At 38.6% G+C, this 17,790-nt stretch overlaps 1 protein-coding gene across 3 annotated transcripts in view; it reads right to left on the bottom strand.

The window, feature by feature from the left end:
• Window positions 1-471: 471 nt before the first annotated feature.
• The window catches only part of satb2 (SATB homeobox 2), a 45,916-nt gene continuing 28,597 nt past the window's right edge, over window positions 472-17,790 (bottom strand). For all 3 annotated transcript variants that reach the window (XM_058787950.1, XM_058787951.1, XM_058787952.1), the window contains 5 exons: window positions 17,218-17,430; window positions 16,320-16,406; window positions 15,343-15,495; window positions 12,598-12,792; window positions 472-6,840 (listed from right to left, as the gene is read on the bottom strand). In XM_058787950.1, the coding sequence (XP_058643933.1) occupies window positions 6,220-6,840; window positions 12,598-12,792; window positions 15,343-15,495; window positions 16,320-16,406; window positions 17,218-17,430 (1,269 nt within the window). In that variant the 3' untranslated portion in view covers window positions 472-6,219. The remainder of the gene's footprint in view (window positions 6,841-12,597; window positions 12,793-15,342; window positions 15,496-16,319; window positions 16,407-17,217; window positions 17,431-17,790) is intronic.

Here is a 17,790-nt window from a genome sequence, read left to right as displayed (position 1 = left end):
GTTATACAAATTGTAATCAGTACATCAAAAAAAATCATTGTTACTACACTTTTACTGTAATAAAACTATGGTTAATTTTCCTAAGGGTCAATGCAGTGAAAAAACAAAACAAAAAAAACAATTAATTCAGATTATGACACAGCAGTCTACAATTGTACAAAAATACCAAAATATAATGTATATTCTGCAGACATTATTTAGAGAACAAAGTGAAATACAATATACAGGTCTATAGAAAGTTTTTTTTTTTTTTTAATTTTTAAAAGACTACATAAATAACTAAAACATGTACATGTACAAAAATTGTATAATATATTTATCATAATAATAATACATTACAACGATACATACATCAAAGAATTTTTACATACCAATCACAAAAATATTACAATCAGAAAAACAAATAAGGGGGTGCATGCTGTATATCTTACTATTCAATGTGCCCAAATTTTATATCATTTTTCAAATAATAATAATAATAATAATAAATTTATTAAATTGTTAAGAGAGTCTGTAAATGTGAGGATGCACATGATGTGATATATTTAGGGCTTGATTCCCATAATGCCCCCCCCCCAAGTCTCTAATATGTGTAGCATTCTTTTGACTGAGGGATGTGGTATTTGAGGACTCCAATGTTCAAGCAAACATTCTCAAAGAGCAGGTGCTTGGGTTCATTTTTGCACATTTTCTTATATGACTTATCTGACACCTCCAAAGCTGCACTTTACATTCTTATCATTTGGCATTGGATGATATCCACACAGTTATAGAACCCTGTCCTATTGATATGTGATAAAGAGCGAACACAGACAGCCATTAAAATGTTTCGTACAGATTTTAGTTGACGTCAGAGAGGAAGATACAGAGAATGAATGAGCAGAGAAAGAGAGAGAGAGAGATCCAGGTCGTCAAAGCTATCAGCTGGGACTTAAACTCATCAGCCAGAAAACAAACTGGGCCACACATCCCTCTCTGGGTGGTCTGGCTCCACTGCACTCATAGAATGAGCGCTGACTCTCTTCCAGCGGATGCAACTGCAAATCCTGCCAGGGACCACGGGTTTATAGCTACACCCCTCCAGCTCCTGACGCTCTCGCTGCGACCGAAAAATCCTCTGGCTAATGACATACAGGCCCGGACCTGGAGGGGGAGAAAGGGTTAAAGCAAGCCAATTGAGCGAATAATAAGTTCAATTTAGGAGATTGGAGGGCTGGTGTGGAATGAAAACCAGAGGACACCACTGCAAGCTGTTCTAGAGAGAAGGGGAACCATGGAAAGGAGGGAAGCCTGGCAGGTGGCCAGAGAGAGGACTCTGAGTTCGGCGGTGGCTTTAGTACTGAGGGCTACGTGTGGTCAAGGGACTGATGGGGTTTCACATAATTAAAGCAATTCTTATCTTTGCACAGAATAATAAATGATAACAAAAATTGTCATATATGCTGAGGCAATTCAGCAGAGTTAACGCCAGTGGAAGTTTATCACTTGTATGCAAATGTGCATTTCATAACCCACAATAAGCCCAAGAGAGCACACAATGGAATGAATGCAAAGAAGCCTGCAGCAATCAGGTTGTAAAATGCAATAAGGCGTGGAATTATTGATGCAGGAAACTTTTCCTCAGTGTAGTTCTTGTTTATTGTGTTGAAATGAAAGTCAGGTCTGTTTTCAGTTGGGACAAAATGGATATTTTGAATAATGTCCGATTCTAAGGAATTTACTTATGCAAGTCTGATTTATAGAGACACTTCAGATAGACATTGAAGCAATATGCTCGAATATTTTTCATTACTCACCAGATTGCAGTATCAAGTGATTTATTTATTCAAATTCTCCTAAATGGATAAGCACGAAATGCTACATTGTCATTTCCAGTAACATTTTTTCCTATTATGGTTTGTTTGATTACTTTAATGTACAAGTGAAACTGTATTTTGTTTCTTTCCACTCATTTGTCTCCACTTCTAATCCCTCTGCTCAATACAACATAGCATTGTGCATTAGTCACCACTTTCTTTTAACTTCTGTGACCGTAATGTGGACTAAGGATAAAGCGATTTGACTTGCGGACCACCCAGTTTAGTCAACAGTCTGCAGGTAGAACAAACCCACACGCAATAGTTCCATTTCCTTGAATGCACTTTATTTAAACAACAGCATTTGAAAAACAAAATCAAAAAAACAAAACATTGTCATACAAACAAAGAAGCCAAATGATGCACATAAGTTAATTATCACTTAGTGATAATGACAATGCATTCGATTGACAAGGAAAGTACCAATTCAGGAGTGGCAATCCTGATTCACATTGTAGGCGTTTATGAGTACAAAAACGATGAAAACTGATGAAAATTATGAGATCGTCTAATTTTGTCATCTCCAAAGCAAAGAACTGGAGCATTGTGCTTAGTTCAGAGGCACTGTATGAAAAACAAAAGCATCAGCAAGACGAGCAAGAACATCTTTCCTCAGAAATTTATGGGCTATTGAAAATGATTATGATCCTTTTTTTGTTTCGTTTGGGACATTCTTGTGTACCTGAAAATTTCATATCAAAGCGATAAATTATAAACACTTGACGAGTCAAAGTTCAGATCGTCCCAATCGAATTGTCTAAACAGTGTGTGTAAATACAAGAAAGTGGCCTTGGAGGCCTTCAGTTTTTCCATTCAAATCTCTGAAATCAGCCTAATGTGATAGTGGCTTTGTAGACGACCAGATACCAAACAAATGAGTCAAACCAAGCCTTTGTCTTAACCGCAACACTTCTCAGACATGCCTCTCCAGGAGTCTGCTGCCTCTCAAGGAACTAGCCTCTCCACAAGGAGACATGATCACCTCCACTTAACCTCGACACCACAGCATGGGAGACAACGATTACTTTCCTGCCTGGTGAACGAGAAAATGAGGGAACAGAGAGGATGGTAGAGAGAACTGAAAAGACAGAATGAAAATGAAAGACATGGGTAATTGGGCAGTGACCTTGACCTAGTGCTCATCAGGGACTCTTGGAATCTTCTTTGTTTCTCCTCAGCGTCACTCGCCACTAACTCTGACAAAGACGGAGAGGAGGAGGTGATGGAGGAGAAGAAGTGCGTGGTTGTTCGCTCCCACTGAGTAGTAAGCCACCCCCATGGTAGCTTAAACACCAGTCTAGGACACACAGACACATGCGTGCACATGCTTTCATCATTTATGAGGGTAATTTGGGAGGTGTATAGGGATGGACTCATCAGAAGTGCTTGTCTCCAGCTGATCTAGACTCTGCGGGGTGGCGAGATTTGGAGGGGATGCTCAGAGTGTAACGAAAGGGGCGGTGCAGGCCTCCAAAAGTGGCAGATGATTGACAGGCTTAAGTAAGGTGTAGATCAAGCAGGCAATCACTACCATGTTATTAAAGACATTTTGCAAAACCTGCAGGTATTCAAGAATTCATAGTGGAGATGGCGAATCTTATCATTCAGTAGCTCTTTCCATTATCAAATGCAACATATGTTAAGCAACTTCTAACATTTAAAGATGATACGTAAATGTAACTAACCTTAAAGGTTTTAAATGAGTAGTAAGAGGGTGAAATAACCTAAAAGACTGTAGATTGTTCTCAGTGATCATGAAGAAAAATCACATAAATCACAGATTTTTAGGTTGTTTACAGTAATTTAAGATTTTTAGGGGAGCAACGATGAAAGACAGGGAGATACATCAAGTCATCAAATCGCCTATGATTGATCATAAAGTTCAGATTTGGGTAAATGCAGACCAGGGAGCAATCAAGCAAACAGCAAGAGTGAAATTGAAATGAGGCAATGATGCAGATGGGTGAATTGGACAGAAAATGGTTAGAAGAATTCAATCTCTCTAGAGAGGCGAACGGCAGAGAAGCACATCATAGTCTAAGGCTGTCTAAGTGTAAACAGTTACTACGTATGAAGCACACCAGGCTCTTTTGCCACCTGCACATCTTATTAGAGAGCCAGAGTCTGGTCTTAATTTGAATATTTGTGAGAAATGCAGCATGGCCACAGTGAAATCATAACCAGGTACAAATGATCAATGTACTAGAGAACAACTTCTCAAGGTTGTATACCTTGTGATTGGAATGCCATCTTCTATACCTTCTGAGAAAAATATGTGTATCCCCATTTTTAACTACTGTTCTGCTGGAATGCATTAGTCATAGGCATGTGCAGGTGTGGACACTGTGCCAATGTGAAAGAGTCAGGATGCTAAAAGGAATTGCAAAAACCACATCAGCATTTTGCACATTAAAGATTCTAAATAAAACATTTCCATTTGTAGTGGACAAAACATGGACATAGACCACAATTATCACTCGTTTGAAACAAAAATAGTTTAAGGGTTAGCATAAGGTTAACAACAATATTTTGTCTATTATCTGTGAAAGAGCAAGTAGCAGCTGATTCTCAAAAACAAATCAGAACCCTGGATCCAAGTGTTGCCACGGTGTCATGGATGATTTGCAACAGGTGGCCATGTTGCCTCAAGTTACGCTGATCAAAGTTTCAATCAGAATGCAGAGTTCATGCTTGCTGAGTTCTGATTGGCTCAAAAGAAGGATTGTCATCGTATGCACAAAAAGATCATATAAATTCCAATGATTCCTCTTATTTCTATTGTTTTAATATTCAACACCTCATCTGCCAAGTGCTGTTCTCTTTGGAAAAGTACATAATGCTGATAGAACTGGCAGTACATATCACATGATTCACTCAATAACTTCAGTAACTGCTTCCAATTCGTTCCTCTCTGTTTTGGCAGTGTTTTTTTCTTTCACAACGTCTCTCATTACCAAAACATCTGCTGCAAGCCAAAAGCTGATATTAGACCATGAAATAGAACTAAAAATAACAGCAAGAACAACCATAATAACAATAATAACAATAACAACAATAATAATTGAGGGTGAAGATAGCAATAAATAGTGCTGTGGAGTAGGGTGTGGGTAAGTGTGGTCAAATCAGGACATTGTGGGCATCAGTCAGTAAAAGAGAAAGCTGTGGGAGGTGACAGAAGAGAGAAGAACTACCGCACTTCCACGCAAGCGCAGCTGCTGGAAATGCTTCGCTTTTCTCCACTAGGCCAGAGGCAGATGCAGTTAGACTGCACCCTCACCAGTGTCCTTCTGTCCATAGCAGTCAGTCCTCCCGCCAATTATGTTTTATTCTCACTGTCTTTTAAGTGTAGAGAGAGCAAAACTGGAATGAAACCTACGGTCTAAACATATCTGTATAAAGCAAACCTTCAACCACTGGACAGGAGCGACGGATTGGGATTTTGTGCACAGTCTGTATTGGGTGTGCATGGGTGGTGGGGGTAAAGGAGTGATTTCTTGAACCGTGTGGGACTGCTTGGAATGACGCTTGTGGCTGGTTGTGGGAAGGATGGCGTGGTCTTCAAAAGCGCCACTGGGCTAACTGTGGACCTTTCAGCACACCACATGTGTTTATAGTAGGGTTCCTGGGCTGGGCTGATGTGTACACCCAAGATCTCATCTGTACCTCCAACCCAACCGACCGCTTTAGCAGTCAAGCACGGCCCTCAGTTGGCGACCGCCAGAATGCCCCATCATGGAGGGGAAGATGAGGACAGCCACAGCCGCCCACTAGGCTCCCTGATCGGACAGGAGTGAAGTTGTTGGTGTCCTATAGGAGATCATTGGCTCATCTAAAGCACTGTCCCTGCCATTTTAACCCTGTAGAGATAAAGAGGGGGCATGGATAGTGGTATTTTGCAAGAGACCCCCTGCTCTCAGATTAGAAATGAAACACTCGGTGAAAGACTGGCCTTCTTGACATTCTTAGCATGCAAGTTTGAATGCTTGTGACATGTTGGGGTTGAGGCAGCTATCTTGCCTTAATTGATGATTTACATCTAGAAAACGAATACTTCCCAGCCAACCAAATTCTTTCCTTGTAGCACACCATAGGGATTGCTTCTGTACCATGCCATCCCTGTAAGTAACTTGTGAGGTATGAGGCCAGGAGTAGATCACAACTCATCTTTCTACACCAGAACTTTACATTTCACCTTAATCAAAATGCAGATCTTGTCTGGTTTGGTTTGCCTTTTACAGGTCCTCAGAGGACACTGTGTCTTTGTCAGTAAGTTTCTAAGCTGTCTCTCCTCCACTACAGAATAGTTGTAAGTGCTCACTCCTTGCCTTTCCCCACCTACAGTATAGTCTTTGTTGAGACTGTTTTATCTCTGATATTCTGCTTGATCTCGGGGACTTGGGGATGAACCACATGGGGGCAGGGAGCTGGGTCTGGCTGATCCCAGAGGCAGGCCTTTGTCTTTATTCTCATCCAGGCCTGAAGAAACAGCTGGAGTTGAGACTGAGTTGGCTGCTCCAGCTGGTGTGCTTTCATGCCCACTGTAGATCTCCTCGTGGCCATCTTCACTGGATTCTGCATCCTCCGAACTGGACAGCAGCTCCTCATCGCGATATTCGGATACGTCTACCCCGCCGCCCTCAGATCCGAGCTCTTTCAGTCGACCATGATGCTTCACGTGATAACGTTGGTTCTGGAAGAACTTGACAATGGTGTGTTTGGGCAGATCTAATTGGGCTGAAAGGGTGTGGATTGCTTCCTGGTCAGGGTAAAGGCCCACATCTTGGATGAAGCTCTGTAAGATACCTAGAGCCTCCAGAGAGATCTTGGTGCGGGAGCGAGGTTTTTTTGTGACATTGCTAACCCCTCCGCTGTTGCCTGAACCTGCGTTAGCCTGGTGGTTCTCTTCAGCTCCAGAACTGGGAACAGGTTCTTCTCGGATGGGAGAGTGGTCCTTCAGTGGCTGCATGGGCTGTCTGTGAAGTGCCTGGTGGGAAAGTTGAAGAGTTATTAATTGGGCCAGAGTGATCTCTTACCTAAACTTATAAACAAGCGTCAGCAGTATGGAATAATTGAAAAACTGCTAAAAAGTTCAAAGTGTCCTTTCAATGAATGTCTCTTGGAGTTAATGTCCTCTGTGCACTTGAGTATGTCATCAACTCTGGTAAAAATCCAACCAGACTGCTCTGGGCTATGATTGTTTAACTATGTATATTGCACACATAATTCCACAAGATTAAATATCTTGTCATTGCATCATGTTTTGAGACCATCAAGGCAACTAACAGCATCTGAGCTGACATATCGACCGCATGAAATTCAACAGAGGAAGAAGCTGAACAAATACACACTAAAACCAAAATAAATTACATCAAAAGAATCTGTTATGAAGAGATGTGTTTTGAAACAACCATTTGAAGTATAGTGGCAAGTTGGTTTCATCTGTCATTTTGACAGGGATAAATTCCATCCCAGTTAGCACAGACTAGTGACTGCTAAATTTAACAGTAAAAGTAAAGCAAAAGCACAGACAGCAAGAAATGACACTTTTTACTTTGAGATGTGAGATTGTTTGCATATGCTATTGTCTTGTACAAACACAGTGTAATCATTAGTGTTTTCCAACAAGTTAGAAGACTAAAAGAGCTACATTATTGTTTTTACAGAGGTTCCCAGACCCTCCATATGTTTCTCAATAAATCTGCCATTTTTCTTCTAGTGTGCGCGCCAAAACAGGGAAGGGGGACTGGGGGGACAGAGTATAAAACAGTGGTAAAATAGGATTAGGAGTAAATAACAGATATTTAGTGAGGGGGAAAAAGAGGTATCTGGCGAGCTCTGATACAAGAGAAGGTGCAGTGTGTCACAGCTGAGCTATCGAAGTCTGTGGCGCTGTCCTGCTGAGTTTATGACCAGGGTGGGGTGCCCAGTGCCTCCACACTGGAATGCTAAGCTATAAATCTGCGGTGCATTAAAATTAAAGGACCTACATAAAGATAATAGTCATGCGCCTCTCTCTCTGTCTCTCTCCTGCTCTCTCTCTATTCCCTAAATAATAACAGGGTATTTTTTAAATAATACTGAGGGCAGGCCAGACCATGAAATTGCTCCGATTTCACTTGTGGGGGCTGTTTTGGGCTGGCGCTTTACAGGAAGTGTGTAGGTTTGTTCTTTTTCTTCTCTGTTTCTCTATAATGTATTACTTTCCATGTCTCAGAGAAACAAACAGAGGCCACAAAAAAGGACGAGAAAAAGAAATGTCAAAGAAGTTTGAAGATGGTGAATAATTAGATTGACCACAAGGCATAACAGCGCAAAATACCCGTTAGCTTAGCTAAAGAGACCACACACACATTCACAAACTCATTCATCCTGTATATGTTTGCTTGTTGTGTATATTATTTTATGAAATTCTGGGAACAATTTAGGTATGTTCCAAAGACATATATACAGTACACTCCAAAATGCACAACACAAACATTAAATAACGACATTGCGCATTTACATACCATTGCTTTGGCATCCTATCAGATATTTTCAAATTCAGAGACGAAGTGAGTCCTCCAGCAGCCCATTCAGAGTAAAGAGTCTAAGATGCCTGTTCCCGCGCTCTAATGGTGGACGTTAATGAAGAGCTTTTCTGCCAAGCCAGAGGAGTGACTCCATTTCAAAACCCTGCTTTAGCTATAAAGCCAACCTCCGATTTCCTCCACCATCCAATTCATTCACCTACTCAGTTCTTAAACAACGTCTTCTCAACCACAGGAGTCACATTTGGACACAGGGCCATTTTTCCCTGCACGCCTTTCTTTTTTCAATATTCATCTCTATCGCTTCCTTCTTTCCTAATTCCAAGCTGGGACGAGTCTGTGAGTTCATTGCATTAAGAAAAAGTATATTTTTTCCCCTTTAAACACAAATCAAGGCAAATTATGGTGAAGAAGTATGAAAGAATTATAGAATATAAAATATTTAGTTGATTCTTAATGAGGGCCAGCCCTCGCGGGGACAGAGGCAGGATTAAGGGGGGGCTGTGTTGCCACTGGAGACGCCATTAACAGGCAGATAAATATGTAATGATGAGAAAGACACTTTCCTGTTGGTTTGCTTGTGCATGACTTCACCTTCTCCAATTATCATGTGCATCATAATTTTTCTTCACCACACTGCAATACCTCAGGAATGGGTGAGTCATGTACATGTGTGTGTGTGTGTGTGTGTCTTCATATTTGTTTCAGAATGTGTAGTTTAGGCAATCCACAAAATTAAAAGAAATTTACTCACGCATTACTCACTATTCTTAGTATGGAAACATGTTAATGCCTCAGAAAAAAAAGTTCATTTAATTTGATCTCAAAATTGACATTTTTAGTAAATGTGACATCTCACAGTGTAACTTTAAATTGCACAGTTGTGACTTTATCTTTATCTTAAACTTTATCTTACAATTATTGTACTCCTTTTACCCCAGCACTCAATCGGGGTCCCAATCCACATGGCAGGGTCTAGAGGGCACTCCAGTGCACACTGCAGTATCCAATTTAGCAAAAACAAAGGAGAAATTATTCATAAGAAATGTCTTGCCAAATGAGCAAAGGGAGGCACTTAAGACCATACACATGCACTGCAGAAACAGCGTGAAGACGTCGTGGGACCGGGTCAGCCATCTAGAGTGCGTTAGTGTGAGTGTATCCCTAAGGTGGGGCGAGCTGCACCCAGGGACTCACATGGACATGTCACGGAGCGTTTAAAACCATTAGGATTAAAAAAAATAAATTCAAAAATTACTAAAAATTACACACGGCGGTGGCATGATTCATGATTTTAAAATAGGATCCGGAAATGTGTGTGGGGCGGAACTGCTATAAAACTGCTTTAGAACAATATTTATACTCATGATTTATGCTCTATATAAATAAACAAATTTTTCTTCAGATCTAAATCTGTTCTAAACGTGTAATAACAAGACTTAATACAAGATTTTGCTTTATTTTTTGACATGTCAAAGTTACAGGACTTGTGCTGGTTTTTTGAGTCAAGTTTGATGATCTTATAAGGGTCAAGTAAAACATCAGTGAATTCTGTTGGTCACACTGAGGTGGTATCGGCTTAAAAAAAAACTGTATACATGTATGTGCTGCATGTGTTCATTAATTAACATGCTCATGTCTGCATAAGCAGCTGGGATGCATGTGCTGTGGTGGCAGGCAGGCTGGAGCCGAAGGGGCTTCTGGGTATTTTGATTTGAGGAGGGTCCCTCATTAAATACTACTCAAAAAAAAAAAAAAAAAAGAACCCAAAAAACCCCAGCAAGGACACAAATGCACAAACAACCACATACATGCTCATGTATGGCATTTTCATGTTGACACAGCACAATATCTTGTAATTTATGCATTTTGTTGTATTTTTTATTATTTTTTAATTATGTTAGACATGTTATAGTATATAATATTTAATATAATATTTATGCAATGTATTTGTATTTATATAATATTTGATATATTTAATATGATATTTATATTATTTTAATATTATAACTAATGAATACAACAATGCTATATATGTGCTCAGTATGATATGTACAGAATCAAGGTGTATAAATAGAATAATTTTTTACATTTTTTATGTAATTGAGAATGAATATTCTCAATAAAAGTCTCAAAAAAAACACCAAAATTATACATCACATAAAAAACCCATACAATTAAAAAGAAAATATGTTATATTTATATTATAATGTAATATTTTAATATTACATAATTTTGTTTCAATTAAATATAACAATATGAATATGAATATGACATTGCTATATTTGTGCCATTTATGATATATACATAATAAAATTAAACAAACAACAGAAAATGTTCCTTGTACATAATTATATTAATTATATTATCATTTTTAGCAACATGTTGCTTTAGTAAATGCACTGACTATCCTCAACGTGTGGTTTTATGATCAATGTTGTGCAAGAGTTCATGGTCAAAGCCAGTGTAGAGTTACTAAAGAGACTTACTGTAGTGAAGTCTCTTGAGTCATTATGCGTGTGTGTGTATGTGCATATATGTGTGTCTGTGTGTGTGTTCCTTCTCTTCCCGTAATTATTAATATCAGGGCTGTGGTGGCACTGTCTGTCAGGGTGTGTCCTAATGGGGCATTTCCTTCTGCGCCCAAAACACATAAATGAGTATATTTACACACACACACACACACACACACACACACACACGCTGCCAACAGACTGTTTATTCCACTGACTTAAAAGAGAAAGCGAGCGAGAGAGAGAGAAAGAGACATAATGGGCTAAGACAGTAACAGAGAGCCACTCTGTCTCCATTTGTTAGTACTTAATCTTAATACGGCTTCTCAACTTAAGTTAATAAATGTTAATAAACAGCAATCATTGTGAGTGAATTAAACTGCAATGCTTTACTGGCAGGGTGAGAAAGAAGAGTAGGTTAAAAGAAGGTGGAAAGCATTGATCCAAGTGTTTGTAGATTTATGTGTATGCCGTTTGTGTGTGAATGTATTTACATATCAGTATTAGTGTTTAGGTGTGTGTGTGTGTACTGTGTATGAATGTATGGCTATGGTAAAAGTGTGTGTCCACAGACTTTACTATAATGACCCTGGCTGGCATAGGGGAAAGTCCATTTAATCAGTAGCGTGTTATTTGGAATTCTGTGTGTGTATGTGTGTGTCATTAAAGAGGTTGGGGTGTGCTGGGTTATTAGATGTTGGCAGGAATGCTGCATAAATGATGCTGATATTAAAACTGAAGCCTCAAAGAAGTGTACACAATGAACACATTTATATGATCTAAAGAGAATTATGCTGAAAACATTTACGCAGAACCCAAAATTGTTTTGTTTTTTTCCCCTTTCCTTTATGTCTTATTCACTTAGCAGTCAAATTATACATTTTGACTTTTAATGTTAATCAAGGTTTCTTGTCCAAATCACTTTACCTCTTAGAATTAAACAGATCTTTTTTAATTGACAAAAACAGAAATAGAAATGATTAAAATAAAATAAAATAAAATAGGTAAATGACATTTTACTGGACCATTCTTGATCAGGGTCAACCTTCTTTGTATTTTCAAGGGCCTTTTTTTGACGCTGTGCCTTTAAAGGGATTGTTCACCCCCCAAAAAATGAAAATTCTGTCATCATTTACTCACCCTCCACTTGTTCCAAACCCGTATGAATTTCTTTCTTCTGTTAAATACAAAAGAAGGTATTTTGAAGAATGTTGGTGACCAAACAGTTGATGGTAGCCATTGACTTCCATAATTTTTTTTTTTCTTTTCCATATTATGGATGTCAATGGCTTCCGTCAACTGTTTGGGCACCAACATTCTTCAAAATATCTTCTTTTGTATTCAACAGAAGAAACTCATACAGGTTGTTTCAACAAACTCTATGCAAATCCTGCTTTACACTTTGTTAGAATCAAAAAATATTCTGAAATATCAGGTTGTGATTGTTATAAATGAATTTTCTGAACACTGCTTTTGACATATAAATGTGGACTGTTGTGTTCATTTATGCATCTGCCTTCTAATTTATAGAAGGTAAAAATTAATATTTAATAATTGGTCTTTCTGGACTGGGAGGAATCAAGGAAAATTTAATTTCTCTTAATATGACAATCCTGCACTGCAAACATCACATTAAATTGCTTTCTTTCGCCACAAATATTTGTATGCAATATGAAGTATCCAATTGTTTCATAAACTCACCTGAGGGTCAGTGGGCAAGTGAAGTACAGTGTGCAGCCGTTCACTGTGGTGATGGCGGGACTCTTCCTCATACACCAGATCCCTGTCCGCCTGCGGAAGACTCAGAAACCTCCGGATAGTACACAGGTTCTCCCAGAGAGTCCTGTTCTCCGGGCTGGGACTCTCTTTCCAGCGAAGCAGCTCACACAGCCATCCCTTGTAGAATGGATAAGGGTTCATTACACATTTCGATTTGGTGAAGGAATTTTTCCAACAATATCAGTAAATAATAACAACATACGTCTTGCCTTCTTCGTGGATTACCCACTAAAGCACCACTATAGAGTCTTTTTCTCTTTTTGGGGCATTTATGCCAATTTAACAGGGGGACATTAGAAATAGGTAAGGAAATGATCGGCAGAATGGGATGTTAAACAACTCACTCCTTGAATATGTTTATTTTATGACTGTAAGGTTTACTTTACAGTAAACAAATAGCACCACAAAGCATCACAAGTGCACTGAGAGAGCGGAAAGTGTGTGAAAGAGAGAGTGAAATGCTGGGAGATTAGGAAGATTTGATTATCTCTGCTAGACTGGGCCAGTCTTTGACACCAGCTGTTGTGTGCAGCCAACCACTTCCAGCACACATTGTTAATGACCTGAGCATCTCTCTCTCTCTTTCCTTCTCCCTCGGCTCCTCCTGGCCAGCTGCAGCAGATGGGCGCGTTCAGCCGTGACCCCCCACCCGACCCCAGACCTGTGAGACCTAACCGCATCTGTCACACACACATTCATATATACACTCACCAGCAGAGCAGCACTTTGCTGACACATCTTATACGCGCAAACATGTGAAGACGCCCCTAACACATGCCTCTAGATGAGGTGGCCACACCTGCAAAGCCATGCCGCAATAACGCAGAGCTCCTCAGTAAAGCAAGCAGCAGAGACTGAAGCTCTCTCAGGCTATTACATGGTAAGAATTGGGCGCAGCTGGGAGTGGGATCATATTTGACTAAATCAATTAGCCCTCTTTCATCTAAATGAGACAGAGACAAACAAATGGTCCAAAGCTTTAAAAAAAAAAAAAAAAATCTTTATCAACAATCTGAAATTAATGCCATGCTTTTCTAGTTTGTGTTAAAGAATGGGATTGTTGTTGTCCTTCCCACCAACCAAATGTGGCCTGGGTCCAAAATGAACTTTTTTTCTATACCTGTGAATAGCAAGTGAATTGGGAAATTTTACCATCCATATACACATATATGGAAAAGAAAAGGGTTTCTCTTATTGAAAAGAAAAGGGTGCAAAAATGTATTATTTTTGTTATTATTATTTTTTGATTATTGTTATATCACACATATATAAAAATAATATCTATATCTATATCTATATCTATCTATCTATCTATCTATCTATCTATCTATCTATCTATCTATCTATCTATCTATCTATATATATATTTATATCTATCTATCTATCTTTCTATCTATCTAGATTAGATATATAGATATATATTCTGAAATATCATTACAATAAAAAATTCTATTATAATATATTTAAAGTAGTAATTTATTTCTGTGATGGCAAAGCTGAGTATTCTGCAGCCATTACTCCAGTCTATCATAAAATTATGAATTTGCTGATTAAGAAATTAATAATTTGGTGAATTGCAGTATATATATATATATAAAACAGAAACTGAAATTGCTTCAAACAATGCTACAACTGCAAAGCAAGTCCTTTTTATTTGCCTATTTAGCGTTTGCCAAGTGTTAATTTTAGACTCTGGATAACTTTATGAATATGCTTAAAGCTTATAAAATATTTCAAAAACCAAAAGTAGATTACTGTGATGTGCTTTTTATAACTGCTACTATGGCTGTTTACTTCAGTTAGAAAATGTTTGAGTTTTTCAAAGCCTCAAAAACATTGACTATTACACTTTTGTGACGTATACTTTTAGTCACAATATTATGCATTCTTTATATAGTTGCCTGGGAACAAGTGTCAATGTAAAAGGTATGAGGAAAGAAATCAGATCAATCTATGGATCACTGGAAGCAAGTCTGTATCACAACATAAGCCATGACTCGTGGGACGGGAGAGATTGACAAAGGCATTGAAAGAGAGTGAGATCCTTTGGCAGGATCTGGAATGGTAAGTCAGAGATGAATAAATAGAAGGCATTTATCAGGCTATCTGTTGATGTTGATGTTTTTGTTTATCAACTACAGAGACGCGCCAGAATCAGATATAACAGTCTGCACATATGGACACCGTTACTTCCCCTACACCGACTGAGGAAAGAATATGTAAGCTAAGTATAATCTTAACATCTTTTCAGAATAAAATAAATCACGATATATTTAAATATCCTATCCCTTAATATTTCCAGCACCTAAAAATATTTTTTAAATAATTTATAATAATTTATTTGTTTTTTATAATAAAAGGGTCTCTAAAGAAGCCATAAGAGCCATTTAAGCTGAAAAACCTGAAAGCAACACACATGAACAACCTTATTTTTAAATAAGAAATAAATAATTGAAATAAAATACAAACCCTGTATGCAATATGTACTTGAAAAGTAGAAGACACAATTATTAGGTTTTTCTGTGTATTTTCAGTGTAAAATAGTTTACATACTGTAGATTAGGCTAGTTTAGAATTTTTATTTTTGTAGTTTAGTTTTGGCTTTATGTTACGTGAAAGGATGGAAACATCCGGATTATTAACTTTAATGAAAAAATCAATTCTTACTTGGCTCTTGTTGGCTGCCACCTTGGCGAAAAGTGCCTGAGAAACTTTTGCCCGTTTCATCTCCTGCTGGATTTCGTCATAAATGGCTGAGGTGATGTTAACCAGCGGCTCCAGTTTCAGAGGAAGATCAGGGTTAGGACCAGAAGTTTTGGACTGAGTGGGTCCAGTGGTCAAAGGTAAAAGCAACAAATACATATTGGTTAGATAAATATTCATAATTGCTAGAGAGAGTACAATATGATATAACATTCATGGATGACATTTTAGACCCTTGTTTGTACCTGCAATGTGCTGAGATTTTAGCAGATAAATCATTAAAGCATCCCGTTAGTAAACTCTTTGTAGTACATGTTTGAAGTATGGTGTATTGATTTTAGAGTGGCGTGTTTTCTTATTCAATGTTTGAAGTTGCCCTGCAGGCACAGGCAAGTAATCTCACATTCCCCAGTAAAAACGATTGTGAGATAAACATATACAGACATAATAGTAATGATAATACACAACCACATTCCCTAAGGCCAAAGAATGAGAACTTTGTTCTCATATCAGAAAGATTTTTATTATCTGCATGGGTTCATTCACTATGGTCTTGAGGTTGAAAGCAGTCGTATTCATATGATTCCTACAAGCATTCTAGAAAGTCCACGCACCAGGTTCCAGGTCATTTAATATAAACATGCCATGACAAGAGCAAAACCATGCTTTTCTGCTTTTGTCATTTTAGAGAATCAGGAGCAAGAACTTGTGGACTCGATATTTTAATGGGTGTGCACCATTTAATGTCAAACATGTACAAACATGCATATGGTTGTAAATCTTCAATATAAACATTATAAATTTGACCTTCTGTCATAGCTTGGCTTTTATTTGTAAAATGAGAAAAGTTTTGTGCGCACAGTTGATCACTACAGATCTTGGAGGTCTCGGATGAGGTACACTCTATGAGGAAATGAAGTGAGTGTTGATGTAATCCTCACCGAGTTTGTGATTTTGGTCTTATTCTTCCAAATAGATGCCCACGCGTCAGGGGTTAACTGTTCATCGATGCTGCGCTCCCACACTTTCTGCATTGGGAGGTATGGCGTGAAGTTAGCAGTAAGAAGGTACCAATCAGATTTTAGCTTTGACCCTTAGAGGGAACTGTATTGAAAGGCAGTGTGATTGTTTTAGTGAGTTTTCTGTATCGTTGTTGTCAGTGCCAATATGTATTAATATTCAAAGAGATATCATCAAACAAGAATAATAGCATAACACTTTGTGTTTTAGCTAAAGATGACCTTTGTTGTCTGGCTTTAGGTTGGAAGACACTACATGACTTCTACCCAGATATTTTCCCCCAGTTTTACAATCTCGAAGAGTCAATGCTAATGCCAATTTTAGAATGCATTGTTTTCATTTGTCATGCATCTACTATCAGAGGCGCATGTCTCTGCGTGAGTTTGCTGGGTCCAGAATGACTTGAAAGTCTGGCAGTGTTTGATCCTCAGTTCTTTAGTGTATGTACCTATTTACAAAGTTGGCAAATTTGTGATGCCTAATGTTTTAAAATACGTTCAGATTTTAAAAGTCATGTAGCATATTCCAGCCTTTACTAAGCTTCAGTGTTTTTTTTAACTAAAGTTCTTTTAAGCTTTATAACAGCCTGATACAAAGAAAACAACAAAGTGTAAGCCAAACAAAACAAGTAAACAGATCACATAAATCCAGACAGAAACAAAAGCAATCTCATAGGCCTACAGATAAACAATTCAGAATCAGACACAACACAAGCTTTCAGGTATTTCTACACCCAGTCAAACATACAAACACAGACGCAACAGGGGAAAAGAGATGTGTAGGGGGCTGAACCTATTCAAGGGTGGGAAAGTGGGGTACCTGAGAAAGGCGGACGCCACCAGGGCTGGAGTTTGTGCTCGGGGGCAGACTCACAGGGGGGTTCATGCTGCGCTCTCGCTCTTCCTGGTAAATTCGGTCCCTCTCACTCTCAGGTAAGTTCAGGAAGTTCTGCATTGCTTTGAGGTTCACTAGCAGGGACTGAGAGGCTGAGCGTGGGTCCTCCTCTTTTCGCAAGATCTCCGATAACAGGCCCTGGTGTACATACATAAACACACACGTAAACACAGAGGAAGCAATTTGTGGAAGGCTCATTTTCTTGCAACACATCTATACTGTTACTTCACCTGCACCATGTAAGTCTCCACCCACTCTTTAACTGACTGTGCACTATGTTGGATGTAATTGGACATAATTTAGACCTGTGGTGACTGTGAATTCACCAGGTGTGTTTGCTGCTGAGAGGGTGTATGAGAGGATCCAACTTCTGGACACCAGAGTGATCACGCTGACATGCTTAAAGCGACTCGCAGACCTGAAACCTCTGACAGAACGGCATTGAAACCTTCATTATTCCCTTTTGTTTAGTTCAGTGCCAAGTTAAACTTGTTTAGT

Source organism: Onychostoma macrolepis, chromosome 09 (genome assembly GCF_012432095.1).
Source record: "Onychostoma macrolepis isolate SWU-2019 chromosome 09, ASM1243209v1, whole genome shotgun sequence".
Classification (NCBI taxonomy): domain Eukaryota; kingdom Metazoa; phylum Chordata; class Actinopteri; order Cypriniformes; family Cyprinidae; genus Onychostoma; species Onychostoma macrolepis.
This window is presented reverse-complemented; position numbering and strand designations above follow the sequence as displayed.